We start from the raw sequence: 14290 nt of genomic DNA on the forward strand, positions 1-14290 counted from the left end.
TAATAGAGCAACATTTTCTATAGAAAAGTTGTCTGTAATAGAGCAACATTTTCTATAGAAAAGTTGTCTGTAATAGAGCAACATTTTCTATAGAAAAGTTGTCTGTAATAGAGCAACATTTTCTATAGAAAAGTTGTCTGTAATAGAGCAACATTTTCTATAGAAAAGTTGTCTGTAATAGAGCAACATTTTCTATAGAAAAGTTGTCTGTAATAGAGCAACATTTTCTATAGAAAAGTTGTCTGTAATAGAGCAACATTTTCTATAGAAAAGTTGTCTGTAATAGAGCAACATTTTCTATAGAAAAGTTGTCTGTAATAGAGCAACATTTTCTATAGAAATGTTGTCTGTAATAGAGCAACATTTCCTATAGAAAAGTTGTCTGTAATAGAGCAACATTTTCTATAGAAAAGTTGTCTGTAATAGAGCAACATTTTCTATAGAAAAGTTGTCTGTAATAGAGCAACATTTTCTATAGAAAAGTCGTCTGTAACAGAGCAACATTTTCTATAGAAAAGTCGTCTGTAACAGAGCAACATTTTCTATAGAAAAGTCGTCTGTAACAGAGCAACATTTTCTATAGAAAAGTCGTCTGTAACAGAGCAACATTTTCTATAGAAAAGTCGTCTGTAACAGAGCAACATTTTCTATAGAAAAGTCGTCTGTAACAGAGCAACATTTTCTATAGAAAAGTCGTCTGTAACAGAGCAACATTTTCTATAGAAAAGTCGTCTGTAACAGAGCAACATTTTCTATAGATAAGTCGTCTGTAACAGAGCAACATTTTCTATAGAAAAGTCGTTTGTAACAGAGCAACATTTTCTATAGAAAAGTCGTTTGTAACAGAGCAACATTTTCTATAGATAAGTCGTCTGTAACAGAGCAACATTTTCTATAGAAAAGTCGTCTGTAACAGAGAAACATTTTCTATAGATAAGTCGTCTGTAACAGAGCAACATTTTCTATAGAAAAGTCGTCTGTAACAGAGAAACATTTTCTATAGATAAATCGTCTGTAACAGAGCAACATTTTCTATAGAAAAGTCGTCTGTAACAGAGCAACATTTTCTATAGAAAAGTCGTCTGTAACAGAGCAACATTTTCTATAGAAAAGTCGTCTGTAACAGAGCAACATTTTCTATAGAAAAGTCGTCTGTAACAGAGCAACATTTTCTATAGAAAAGTCGTCTGTAACAGAGCAACATTTTCTATAGAAAAGTCGTCTGTAACAGAGCAACATTTTCTATAGAAAAGTCGTCTGTAACAGAGCAACATTTTCTATAGATAAGTCGTCTGTAACAGAGCAACATTTTCTATAGAAAAGTCGTTTGTAACAGAGAAACATTTTCTATAGATAAGTCGTCTGTAACAGAGCTACATTTTCTATAGAAAAGTCGTCTGTAACAGAGAAACATTTTCTATAGAAAAGTCGTCTGTAACAGAGCAACATTTGCTATAAAAAAGTCGTCTGTAACAGAGCAACATTTTCTATAGAAAAGTCGTCTGTAACAGAGCAACATTTTCTATAGAAAAGTCGTCTGTAACAGAGCAACATTTTCTATAGAAAAGTCGTCTGTAACAGAGCAACATTTTCTATAGAAAAGTCGTCTGTAACAGAGCAACATTTTCTATAGATAAGTCGTCTGTAACAGAGCAACATTTTCTATAGAAAAGTCGTTTGTAACAGAGAAACATTTTCTATAGATAAGTCGTCTGTAACAGAGCTACATTTTCTATAGAAAAGTCGTCTGTAACAGAGAAACATTTTCTATAGAAAAGTCGTCTGTAACAGAGCAACATTTGCTATAAAAAAGTCATCTGTAACAGATCATATTTTTGCATAAAAAAGTCGTCTTTAAAAGATCAACTTTTTCTACGTCTGAAACAAACTTTTTCTATAAAAAGTCTTCTGCAGAGCAACTTTTTATACCCTACACCACCATAGTGGGGAGGGTATTATGCGTTTGTGCAGATGTTTGTAACGCCCAAAAATATTAGTCTAACACCCACCTTAAAGTATACCGATCGACTTAGAATCACTTTCTGAGTCGATTAAACGATGTCCGTCCGTCCGTCCGTCCGTCTGGTTGGCTGGCTGTCCATGTAAACCTTGTGCGCAGAGTACAGGTCGCAATTTTGAAGATATTTCGATCAAATTTGGTACATATTACTTTTTCGGCCCAAGGACCAAGCCTATTGAAACTGGCTGAAATCGGTCCATTATTTCACCTAGCCCCCATACAAATGTCCCCTCGAAATTGGACTTTATCGGTCATAAATGTTTAATTTATCTATGTATCTACACAAATTTCGCTCCAAATAAGTTTTATATAGACAAAATTCATGTCACCAAATTTTGTTACGATCGGTCCATAATTAGTCATAGCTCCCATATATACCCCCTTCCGAAAATCACTTTAACGTGCATAAATCACTTAAAAATGTTTGTATACACACAAAATTCAACATAAATAACTTTCATATAGACATAAATCACACGACCTAATTTGATGGTGATCGGTCCATAATTGATCATAGCTCCCATATAAGGCCCCTTCGAAAAATCACTCAAAAATATAAATTATTGATATTTTAAAAGAAAAATATTTTTACTCATTTACTTGGTGTAGGGTATTATATGGTCGGGCTTGACCGACAATACTTTCTTACTTGTTTTTTAACTATTTTCTTTCATTGGCCAAATGATTTCAAGAATTCGAATGATAACATGTCATATTTCTCTACTAATTGATGTATTATGTTATAGTCACTAGTTAGAAATTACTAAGTAAAATGTGTGTTAAATTTTCAATAAACTTCCTAGAATTTGGAAATAAGAACACCATTTAAACAAGTTAATTAGTAACTAGTTAAAACTTGAACATGATATATTCAATTGAAATATTGACTAAAAATTTCCAGTTAAAATGTAATGAAACTATAACTATAACCAAATAAGGAAAGTACGAGCAAGATTAAAACAATTGCAAAATTGCATGCAAGTTTCAAAAGTACAATTACACGACAATTACCATTAAAATGTCAGGTAATAGTTACAAAAGGTCAATAAAATAATGATGATGTAATTATATATTTTTCATATTAAATTCTAAACTTTAATTTTCTGTCTTTCTTTTACTTTACAGACCTTCAATGCCTTCTTTGAAAAATTATAAAGGAAAATTACGAAAGGATTTCTTTGGTGATACGGCGGGATTGATTGGTGTGTAAGTACAAATAGGGATAATTTGTATTCCTAGACTTCAGTGTAATATTTTAAATCTGTTTGGTTTTATAGACATGGCAAAAATTGGGAGCTATTTCGCCAGGAAGTACAACAGATATTATTACAGCCACAGACGGCTAGAAAGTATATACCACCTTTAAATGAAATTGCCACAGAATTTATGCAAAGGTAAGAAAAAGGGAAACATGATTAATCAAAAGTTAATCTTTTATTTATTTTTTGTCACAGGATACATGAAATGCGCGATGAAAATGATGAATTGCCCGATAACTTTTTACATGAACTTTACAAATGGGCTTTGGAATGTAGGTTAACATTTATGTTATAATGGTTTTCAATTCACAGTCATATTTTTGTTTTTATTTTCCAGCTGTGGGTAGAGTTTCTTTGGACACTAGATTGGGTTGCTTGGACCCCGAGGGCAATGAAGAGTCACAAAAGATTATAAATTGCATAAATACCTTCTTTTGGGCAGTACCTGAATTGGAATTGAGAATGCCTTTATGGAGATTCTATCCCACAAAGGCTTATAGAAGTTTTAACAAAGCCTTGGATGATTTTACAGAGTAAGTGGAAAAGGAAATTGTATTTAATAGACCATATGTATGAGATTTATTTTTAAAAATTGTAGTAAAACAGAATGTAAAGGTATTATTTGTAATAATCCTCAATTCATTTGTTTTTTGTATCATTATATTTATGGCTGTTTCCCTCCACATATAGAATTTGTATGAAAAATATAAGCCGCACCATGGATGCAGCTGATAATTGTACTGTTAATAAAGCGGAAGGGGATATAAGTATTGTGGAAAGAATTGTCCGTAAAACGGGCAATCGCAAATTGGCAGCCATATTGGCATTGGATTTATTCTTAGTGGGTGTAGATACGGTAAGCAGATTACTTACTTATCGAGTACAAAATATAAAACTTAACAATATCTAGACTTAAATATAAATCATTTTATTTTACTTTATACGAAACCACATAGACTTCAGTGGCTGCATCTTCTACCATCTATCAATTGGCTAAAAATCCTGAGAAACAGCAAAAACTATTTGAAGAATTACAGCGTGTTTTTCCAACACGTGAAGCGGAAATTAATCAAAATGCCCTTGAACAAATACCATATTTGAGGGCTTGTATTAAGGAAACTTTAAGGTGAGATTTAGCAAAAATAACATCCATCCACATCACATGAGAAGAGGATGGTTGTGGTGGTTGGTTTGATGGAAGTTCTATGATGGCTGGTGATAAATTTTAATTTAACTTGGTTTTACTTTTCTTTCTTTTATTATTTGTTTCATGTCCCATTTTGTAGAATGTATCCGGTGGTTATAGCCAATGGTCGTAGTTTACAATCCGATGCTGTAATCAATGGTTATCACATACCAAAAGGTGTAAGTATGCCATAATAAGGATATGAATTAAGTCATTACAAGGCAGAGGTGTTGGGATGATAATGGGAAATTTGTCAACGTTTGGTTAAAATTCCAAGAAAAGAAAAATGGGGGGGGGGGGTGTGGTTGAGGAACATCAATGTCATTAATAACAATTTGTAGAAGCAAATGTAGTAATGTTTTAACGTCAAATTGTTTGTGTGCCAAACAATTAGGAATTTTAAACAATGTACAGTGGGACAGAATTAAAGTATTTTGTAAATGAATCTGCCATTCCAAGCAAATTAATATTCGAGTTTATTTATTGAAGACGGACCCCAAAGATCCGTTTACCCCAAAGCGGCGCAGTGGGGTCTCAAAGTAGGACACCTCAGACATTGAACATTTTTAAAAATTGGCGCATGTTTTTGTGGTTCGTATAAAATCAATGATTTTTATATATTCTTGAAGCCCTATAAAAACACATGGAGCAATTTACTAAATTTCAAATTTTTATCAAACCTTCTCTCAGTTTTTTCATAATATGAGACAAAATAAAAATAATCATATCGCACTCGTTCAACAATACTGTATTAACTCAAAATTTTTAAAAATTCACTTTTTGCAAGAAATCAACTAACAATATCAATATCTATCTACTGTAAAAATTTCAACATATTCCGATTACTCTTTCATCTCGAAAACCACATTTGAGACCATTTTCGTGATAATTAGTGACTACCTTGTATCAACAAAAAGGTATTATTTTGAGTTAATACAAAAATTTAAATAGAAATTCATCGTATGTTTTCATTAAAAAATGTATTATTTTGAATTGAGCCTTTATTCAAGTTAAAAATAATCAAATTGTTTTATTTAAATTTGGTTGTATTTTGAGTTGATACTGTTTTGTTGATAAAATAATACAAAAAAATATCAAGAAGTTTCAGAAGAATGGTATTAACTCAAAAAATTTATTTATTTTGCAATAATTGCAAAAAATTTAAAGAAAAACAATGTAAATATATTTTCAAATGGAATTTGCTTAATATGATGTATTCGGATTTTCAAATTCTCTTAAAATGTAATCACAAACAGTTTTTGCCATCTACTGAACATTTTAAAATTTTGAGTTAATACAGTATTGTTGAACGAGTACGATATATCAAAATTTTCAAAGCTATATCTTTTACGAGTCCGAAAATTGTCGATTTTGAAATTGAGAATTGAGAAAAGGCGAAAATTTCGTTTTTTCTTTGTTTTTTCTTAGGGAATTTACAATGCTTTCATATTTCTTTGAAAGGTATCTCAACAAAGAAAGCATTAAAAAAGAAAATGCCTAAAATACGTTCAAGGCCCATTCGAATTTAAGCTATTTATTATCGAAATCTTGAATTTAGGTTAAGTATAAAATCCCAAAGCAGGAAATCCAAAATGGCTAATAGTTTTAGATACTATGGCCCATAATCATAGTCAAACACTAAAGTCGGTTCTTTTTAAAAACAACTTTAAATTAAAAACCCGCTTTATATTATTTCCCAACTATAGTCAAAATTAAAGTATGTTTTAAATTGAACCGACTTTAAACTGGGTGCCTCCTCAAATGTAGAAAATGTTTTCATACAATATACAACAAAATACAGACAAGTGGCACCGCTGAACAGCTGACATAGAAAATTAAAACAAAAACCAAAAAAGGTAAACAATAAAAGTCACCGGGACAACTAAAGAAAAAAAGTTCTTTGTGGTGGAAAAATGGAAAAGATAAGATTAATATCATATTTAGAATATTTTGGTACTAATTTTATTGATAACTGTTCAATAATTGCAAAATCTCTGCCAAATTCTTGTAATATAATTTTGTTTACTTTTTGCCGAACCTTTTTACATGGCGAGAACAGCTGATGCTGTTGTTAAATGAGTTAATAACAGCTTCAGCTAGTTTTATATTTACAGTCGACTTTAACGTCAAAAATATACTTTAACTTGTCTATGGTAGACCTAAAGTCCACTCTTAAGTAAAGACGACTTTATTTCTATTAAAATATACTTTATTTCTGACTATGATTATGGGCCTATGACTTTATGGAAGAAATTCCAAAAAATGCAAAAAAATTTGATTTTTGATTTGTTTTTTGGGAATTACGGAGTTTGCTTTTTTAAATATTTATTAACTTAACATTTGGTAACAAAAGGTGTACCGACATAAACAATTCTTTATGTATTCTCCAATTTCTAAATTTTTCCCTAAATATGCATATTTTTGAAATATTGCAGAGAATTTTAGTTAGAATTTTACTAAAACTAACATCTATGTTTAGAAAATGCTCCTACCGATTACACGTAAAAACTATAAAATCAATATATTATACGAGTCCAAAAATCGGTGAGTTTAAAGTTGAACATTACAGGAATTTTGAAATTCTCAGATTTTTAGTCAAAACCCAATATACCAAAAAATATATATCGCACTGGTTCCTCTAAAGAGTGTAAATTTTGTCCAACTTTTCTCCTAATTTGTTTCCCTTCCAAAAAATAACATTTGTCGAGGTCATCAATTATTTGTTTGTCATATGCAATCATCATTGGAAGCAAGAAATAGTTATTCGGGGTAAAATTCGCAGATTAGGGCGGATGAGGGACCAATTCATAGCATAATTCATGGATTTTTGCTATGGAAACTGCACATGTGTGCACCAGGGTGACCCTTGATAAACGAAAGTTGGATTTTGGCCATTCTCACCCACCAGTTTGGTGAACATTAGTAAAAAAATCATCCTGAAAAAATTTTAGGTAAATCGGTTGGGGTTAAGACGTGCCGCAAGCCCTCTGAGATGCATTTACAAGGGGAAAAAATGCATTTTTTTCAGTTTTTGTAAAAATTTTGCCATTAAAAAATTACTTTTGCAATTTAATTTAAAAGAATAGAAATGTGTACGTAATTGTCGTTCTAATGAGATATAAAAAACAGAAATTGGTCAAAAAATGTTAATGTTATTAAAAATTCGCCAGGCCATTACTGTGTCTCAGGCAACTAGAAGAAGAAATGTAGGAACAAAATTAACATATTTTGATAAATATTAAAATAAAAGCCCATTTTATTAAATTGCAAAAGTAATTTTTTAATGTCAAAATTTTTACAAAAACTGAAAAAATGCATTTTTCTCCTTATAAATGCATCTCAAAACTTCAGAGGGCTTGCGGCACTTCTTAACCCCAACCGATTTACCTAAAATTTTTTCAGGATGATTTTTATACTAATGTTTACCAAACGGGGGCGTGAGAATGCCCGAAATCCAACTTTCGTTTATTAAGGGCCACCCTAGTGTGCACCCCATTGTGAGCAAACGCAGCAGCCATCTTGCGGAAAGCTTTCTCATACACAAATGATCATTCAAAATTGAAACCACTGATCCATGTGAGATTCAATCTTCGATCGGCCAGCACCATATCATGAATTTTTCCAAATATTTTGGGTGTAGAGATCTCAACTGATCGTCCAGAACGTTCGGCGTCTTCCATGCTTGTACGGCCACAACGAAATTCAGTATAACTCTTTATTACCATTGAAATCTATGGTTGAGAGTATAACTATAACCATTCTTAACCATCGATTATACTTAATGAGCAAAATTCACTTTTTTCCTATGTATTTCTCCTCAAGTCACGAGGTAGTCAGCTATCAATGGCTTGACAGCCAAACTAAATAACGCAGCTTGTTCAAATTTTCAGTTAAAAGACGGCAATTCAAAAGGTCATTGATATGCATATTTAATGTTTCTCCAAAAAGTCCATTTAAACTTTTAATTTCACAGTATTATACATTAAATTACCTTTTTGACGATACCAAACACAAGTAATTCCATTTAATAATATGCCACAGTAGAGTTCCCCAGTAGGGATAATTGGGTTGAATCCTATCAACTGTTCGATGCGGGTGCAGTTTTACTGATGGATCCAAGATGGACTCTAGTACAGGGGGCGGGATTTATCTTATCGACAAGGATATTAAACGTTCATATAGAATCTCTAACGAATGCTGTTTTCCAGGCAGAGATCTTCGAGATCTGGAAAGCCACCGAGTTGATAAAGGCACACTGTAGTGAGTATAGATGTGGACAGTCAGGCGGCACTTATGGCTTTGAAATGTCATTTAATATATTCCAGCTTAGTGGAAGACTGTAGGAGAGTTCTCGAAGAGTTATTATTCAATAAGGTGCCCCGATAGACTAGACGATAGTGTACTGGACTATCAATCCAAGGGTTGCGGGTTCGATTCCTGTCAGAGACTCTGGGTATTGGTTTCCGGTGCACTGTAACATACAGGGAAATGAGGTGGCAGATGAACTGGCAATACATGGTTCTGATTTAGATCATGGTACTAGGGAATGGGGGGTAAAACCTCCTATATGTCACTACTACAGGCTAATATTTGAAAGATTCCGTGACTCCACCAACCAATCCTGGAGTAGTAGGACGTATTGCCAAGTGTCCAGGGTATTTTAGATAGGTGTAGTCTCAGAATTCTAGTAGGAGTGATAACCGGCCACTACTCAATTGAGGTCTTCATAGGTAAATTATATAATGGCACACAGGATTTCTGTAGGGTGTGTGGGGATGTTGAGGAGTTGGAGACAGTAGAGCGCATTATGTGCAACTGCCCGAGACTTCATGGTCATAGATTTAAATGGCTAGTTAACAGATTTCTGGATGAACTTGGGAGTGTTGCTGGCTGTAAACTGAGTAACATACTAGGTTTTATCAGGGGAATAGGTTACCTATTTAAAGGACGTTCTACAGTGATTTCAAATCCTTAACCAATTTGTTCCTCTCTGTGCAGATTTGGATTCTTCTTTTTCACACTTTTTTCTCTATATATGACTCTAGAAGGGAATCACAATGGACCATATGGTCTTCGAGTGGAAGTGCACCAAGTGTGTCCCCAAAAAAAATTTTGTTGGAGCTCAAGCATATTTTGAAAGCTTATAGGGTAAAGTATTTTTGAGATTTTTTTTCAGATTTTTCGGAAGAGGTTTAGAGGTCACTCAAGTGGAGTTTTTGCCAAAAATCGAGTTTGTCGGCCTTTTTTGAGTTTTCTTCATAACTTTGTCAAAACCCACGATTTTCTTTACTTTTGCGGAAACATTTTAAAAGAAGAATGTCCAAGCTTTATTTGGTGTTTATTTTGGTTTTTCAATCCCAAAAAACAGAGAGAATTTGTAGAAAATTTTAGCCAGCTAGCTCCTTTGGTTAGAGCCCTATCGTGTTTTCAACAGACAGTACGACGGACAGACATACTTAGAGTGTCATAGAATCTTATGAGGTCCCAAGATATATATACTTTTTGATTCTACGACTAATATTTCGATTTGATACAAAATAAATGAAAAACAATCAATATTTCCCCCATCTTTTTTGATGGTGGGCATAAAAATTCTCGTGAATTCTTTTATTATGTCCCAGAAATGGAAAATATACGCGAAATTAGCATTATATTTCAAATATAAACTGCGAACGTTGAAGTTTAGCGTATAAAATAAGTATTTTCATTTGAAATTTTATAACTTTCAATAAAAACTGCAATTGAATTAAATTTAATATTCATTCTCTTTATTTTCTATATAGACCCACGTAATTTTTCCACATCTAGTGGTCTCAAATGATACAACATATTTCCCAGAACCAAAACGATTTTCACCCGAACGATGGCTTAAACAAAATGGTATGTACCACGAATTACAAAATGTACTCAATTACAAAATGTTGCAATAGCCATGACAACACCGTCAGTCACATCATTATAATCAGCGTTATCAAGTGAAACACATTTTTTACAAAAATAAAAATCTCTCTGAATATTGTTTAAGTGTTGTGTTGGCTGTAACATGAATTTAATTAACAAAAAATTTGTAGTTACCAATTTCCTATCTCCCTATCCCTACCATAACTAAATAGTTTCTCTTTTGTTTTGTAGATGTTTCCCAAACCGATAGAACATCATCAGTCTGTCCACATGCTGGTCACAAAATACATCCCTTTGTCAGTTTACCATTTGGCTTTGGGCGTCGTATGTGTGTTGGACGACGTTTTGCGGAAATTGAATTACACACCCTATTGGCCAAGGTAAGGAAACTTATAGAGTAACAGTCTGTTGAGGGGGCTGTTTAACTCATAAATAAGTGAAAAGTTCAGTGCAGTGCTTGCTTTTTCAAATTAAATATTTCAACTGCAAAACAGAAAATAAAGAAAATGTAAAGCACTACTCACTGAAGATTTTTGCTATAAAATAACTGTGTTTGTTTTTTTATGTTTGTCATTGCAGATATTTCGTAAATATAGAGTGGAATACAATCATGGTGAATTGGTTTATAAAGTCAATTCAACCTACATACCAGAGTCACCGTTAAATTTTAAATTAACTTTAAGGGAGAGCTGAAATATTTAAATTGCTATCGATGATGATGAATTCAAAATGCTGGAATCCAGTTGTATATACAGATAGTTATATATATTTTATTTAAATAGAATTTAAGTTTATAGCACATAAATAAATACCTATATTTGTAATAAATATTAAGTAATAAAAAATAATTAAATATCAAAAAGAAATAAGACACCAATAACCATTTTTACTGCAATTCAAGTCGAAAGCAAGTGTAATTCAAGCCTTGAATTATAGTCAAGCAATTGAATTGTAGTTATATTAAACTTTATATCAAGTGATATGTTTTTTGTTTGAAAAATATATAATTTTTTCAAATATTTTTCAAGTTTGAAACATAGTTACATTTGCATTCAAGTCAAATTCCAACAATATGATCAAGTGCTTGAATTTTTTGGGCTTTGGTGGTTATTTGGAGTATTTTAAAATATATAACGTAAGAGGGAAAAAATTGCAACAAAATCATTGCCGCTAGCTAGTCAATGAATAAATAATTGAGCTAGAGGTTTTTCAGGAATCATTTTGAATTATTGGCGGCATGACTTAAAAATGCGGGATTTACAATAGATGGGCCATCTGTTAAATGCTATTTTTGTTTTTAATTGAAGGGTACATATCTGTCATTTATTCTCACTTAGTTATTGAACATTATAGTGTAAACAAGAACGTTTTTTTTTGCTTCGAAATTGTCGAATTTTGTACCAACAAAGCGTCATATGCGGGAAGTTTTGCTTTACTTCTTGAATTTGGAAAAAAGTGGCGCTGAAGCACACCGATTTCTCACCAAAGCTTATGGTGAATGTGTTTCATCGGTTTCCAAGTGCGAGAAGTGGATTGTGCGGTTCAGAAGTTGCGATTTTGATACGGAAGACAAATATCGCCCATGCCAGCCAAAAATGTTTAAAGACCAAGAATTGAAGGCATTACTCCATGAAGATTATTGTCCAACTCAACAAGAGCTTGCAAAATCATTGGAAGCTACTCAAGCATCAATTTCAAAACATTTGCGAGCAGCAGGATTCATCCAAAAGAATACGAATTGAAGGCGAATATATCGTATATGAAGCCCGGTCAACCAGTCGGATCGACACCAAAGCCATGGCGCTAAGTTAATGCTCTGTATTTGGTGGAAGCAAAAGGGTCCTATCTATTATGAGCTGCTGAAATCTGACCAGACCATACCAGGGAAACCTGTAGCAACTGATTGCTTTGAAGAGAGCATTGTCCGAAAAACACACAGAATAGGCGGCCAGACATGAAACCGGAATATTCCATCATGACAACGCTCGGCCACATGTTGTAATACCTGTTAAAAACCATTTAAATGAAGTGGTTGGGAAGTTTTGCTTCACCCGCTTTATAGACCAGACCTTGCTCCGTACGACTACTATTTGTTTTGATCGATGCAGAACGCTCTCTCGGGATACACTTCACTTTGGAATAGAGTATCTGATATTGGCTTGATTCAAAATCATTGGGAGCTACTCAAGCAGTAATTTCAAAACGTTTGCAATCAGCAGGATTCATCCAAAAAGCAGGGAAATTGGGTACCGTACGAATTGAAGCCGAGAGACCTTGAAAGACGATTTTGTATGTCTGAAATGCAGCTTGAACGTTATAAAAGAAAATCATTTTTGCACCGCATCATTGCTTGCGATGAAAAATGGAGCCATTACGACAACCCGAAGCGTTAGAGATCTTACGTGAAGCCCGGCCAACCAGCCGAATCGACACCAAAGTCAAATATCTATGGCGCTAAGGCAATGCTCTGTATTTGGTGGGAGCAAAAAGGCCTACTATCTATTATGAGCTGCTGAAATCTGACCAGACCATCCCAATGAACCAGATCTGATTTCTTTGAAGAGAGCATTGTCCGAAAAACACACAGAATATGCGGCCAGACAGGAAACCGTAATATTTCAATGACAACGCTCGGACACATGTTGCAATACCTGTCAAAAACTATTTAGAAAGAAGTGGTTGGGTAGTTTTGCTTCACCCGCTTTATAGACCAGACCGTGCCCGGCCGACTACTATTTGTTTCGATCGAAACAGAACTCTCCCTGGGATACGCTTCACTTTGGAATAGAGTATCCGAAATTTGTTTTATTCGTTCTTGGCCTCAAAAGATGAGCAGTTTTTTTTGAATTCGAATCCATATATTGCCAGAAAGATGGGAAAAGGTCATAGCTAACTATCGATAATACTTTGAATAAATTTATATTGTACAAATGTTTTAAAATAAAAGTTAAAAATTTTAAAAAATTCCTGCATTTTCAAGTTATACACCCAATAAAATTAAAACGAATTTCGGAATTTTGTACTTTTCTAAATAGAAGAGGGATTGTAGATTATTTTAAATTAAAAACTGAAAAGCAAGACCATCAAACACAAATAAGACCTGCACAAATTTCGAACTGGCTGACTCCCTTTTATTTTTTGGGTCATTTGACATGTATGTGCTCTTTGTAGTGCAGAGAGAAGTCAATTGGTTAGTTTATACATCCCATGTAATCTAGAGAGGAGACAATAGTTACTTAAGTGTCTCTAAATAATCTAGAGTGGAGTCACTTTAAACGTTTATTTGTTATGCTCTTTTTTGTGAGTATTTTGCTTAAGTAAACTGACATCCTATGCATCCTATCGTGAAGTCAATAGTCACTTAAGTGTCTCTAAGTAACCTAGATTGTAGTCTCTTTAAACGTTTATTTTTTTAGAAAGTAGTTATTTTTTTAGAAAGTAGTTATTTTACCCACCATAAGTAATCTATTGAAGGACAGTAGTATGAAGGTCTGTTTACAAGCAATCTGTGATTTCATTTTCAAGTCATACAGCCAAAAAAAAACTAAAACGAATTTGGACGAAAGGAATTTTGGACATTTTTAAATAGAAGAGAGATTATTTTAAATTAAAAACTGAAAAACAAGACCATCAAACTCAAATAAGAGCTTCACAAATGCTCTAGGCAGTAATTTTCACTAATGTCGCACCACTTGGCTGACTCCCTTTCATTTTTATTTTATGTGCTCTTTGTAGTGCAGAGAGAAGTCAATTGTCTATAAGATGTATTTTTAACTGACTATTTGATGTTAATTGTCACCTGTAAATGTGAAAATAACTTGTTGTGTAGCTTATCAAGTAGCCAGTAAGGTAGCTAGTAAGGTAACTGACTCTATGTAACCGGTATGGGAATCCAATGCGTCGACTAATTTGGCCCAGCTATTA

General features: G+C 33.2%; 2 protein-coding genes across 3 annotated transcripts in view; one reads left to right on the forward strand and one right to left on the reverse strand.

The window, feature by feature from the left end:
• LOC135962267 (probable cytochrome P450 49a1) overlaps nucleotides 1-11174 on the forward strand; it is a 44011-nt gene extending 32837 nt beyond the window's left edge. Inside the window, exons 5-14 of the mRNA XM_065514112.1 lie at nucleotides 3146-3226; nucleotides 3298-3414; nucleotides 3475-3551; nucleotides 3617-3812; nucleotides 3970-4135; nucleotides 4236-4405; nucleotides 4566-4644; nucleotides 10249-10345; nucleotides 10598-10746; nucleotides 10946-11174. Coding sequence (XP_065370184.1) covers nucleotides 3146-3226; nucleotides 3298-3414; nucleotides 3475-3551; nucleotides 3617-3812; nucleotides 3970-4135; nucleotides 4236-4405; nucleotides 4566-4644; nucleotides 10249-10345; nucleotides 10598-10746; nucleotides 10946-11059 — 1246 coding nt within the window. The 3' untranslated portion in view covers nucleotides 11060-11174. The remainder of the gene's footprint in view (nucleotides 1-3145; nucleotides 3227-3297; nucleotides 3415-3474; nucleotides 3552-3616; nucleotides 3813-3969; nucleotides 4136-4235; nucleotides 4406-4565; nucleotides 4645-10248; nucleotides 10346-10597; nucleotides 10747-10945) is intronic.
• The window catches only part of Galphao (G protein alpha o subunit), a 131750-nt gene that overhangs the window by 45599 nt on the left and 71861 nt on the right, over nucleotides 1-14290 (reverse strand). The window lies entirely within an intron of this gene.

The sequence above is a fragment of the Calliphora vicina genome, chromosome 5, assembly GCF_958450345.1.
Source record: "Calliphora vicina chromosome 5, idCalVici1.1, whole genome shotgun sequence".
Lineage (NCBI taxonomy): Eukaryota > Metazoa > Arthropoda > Insecta > Diptera > Calliphoridae > Calliphora > Calliphora vicina.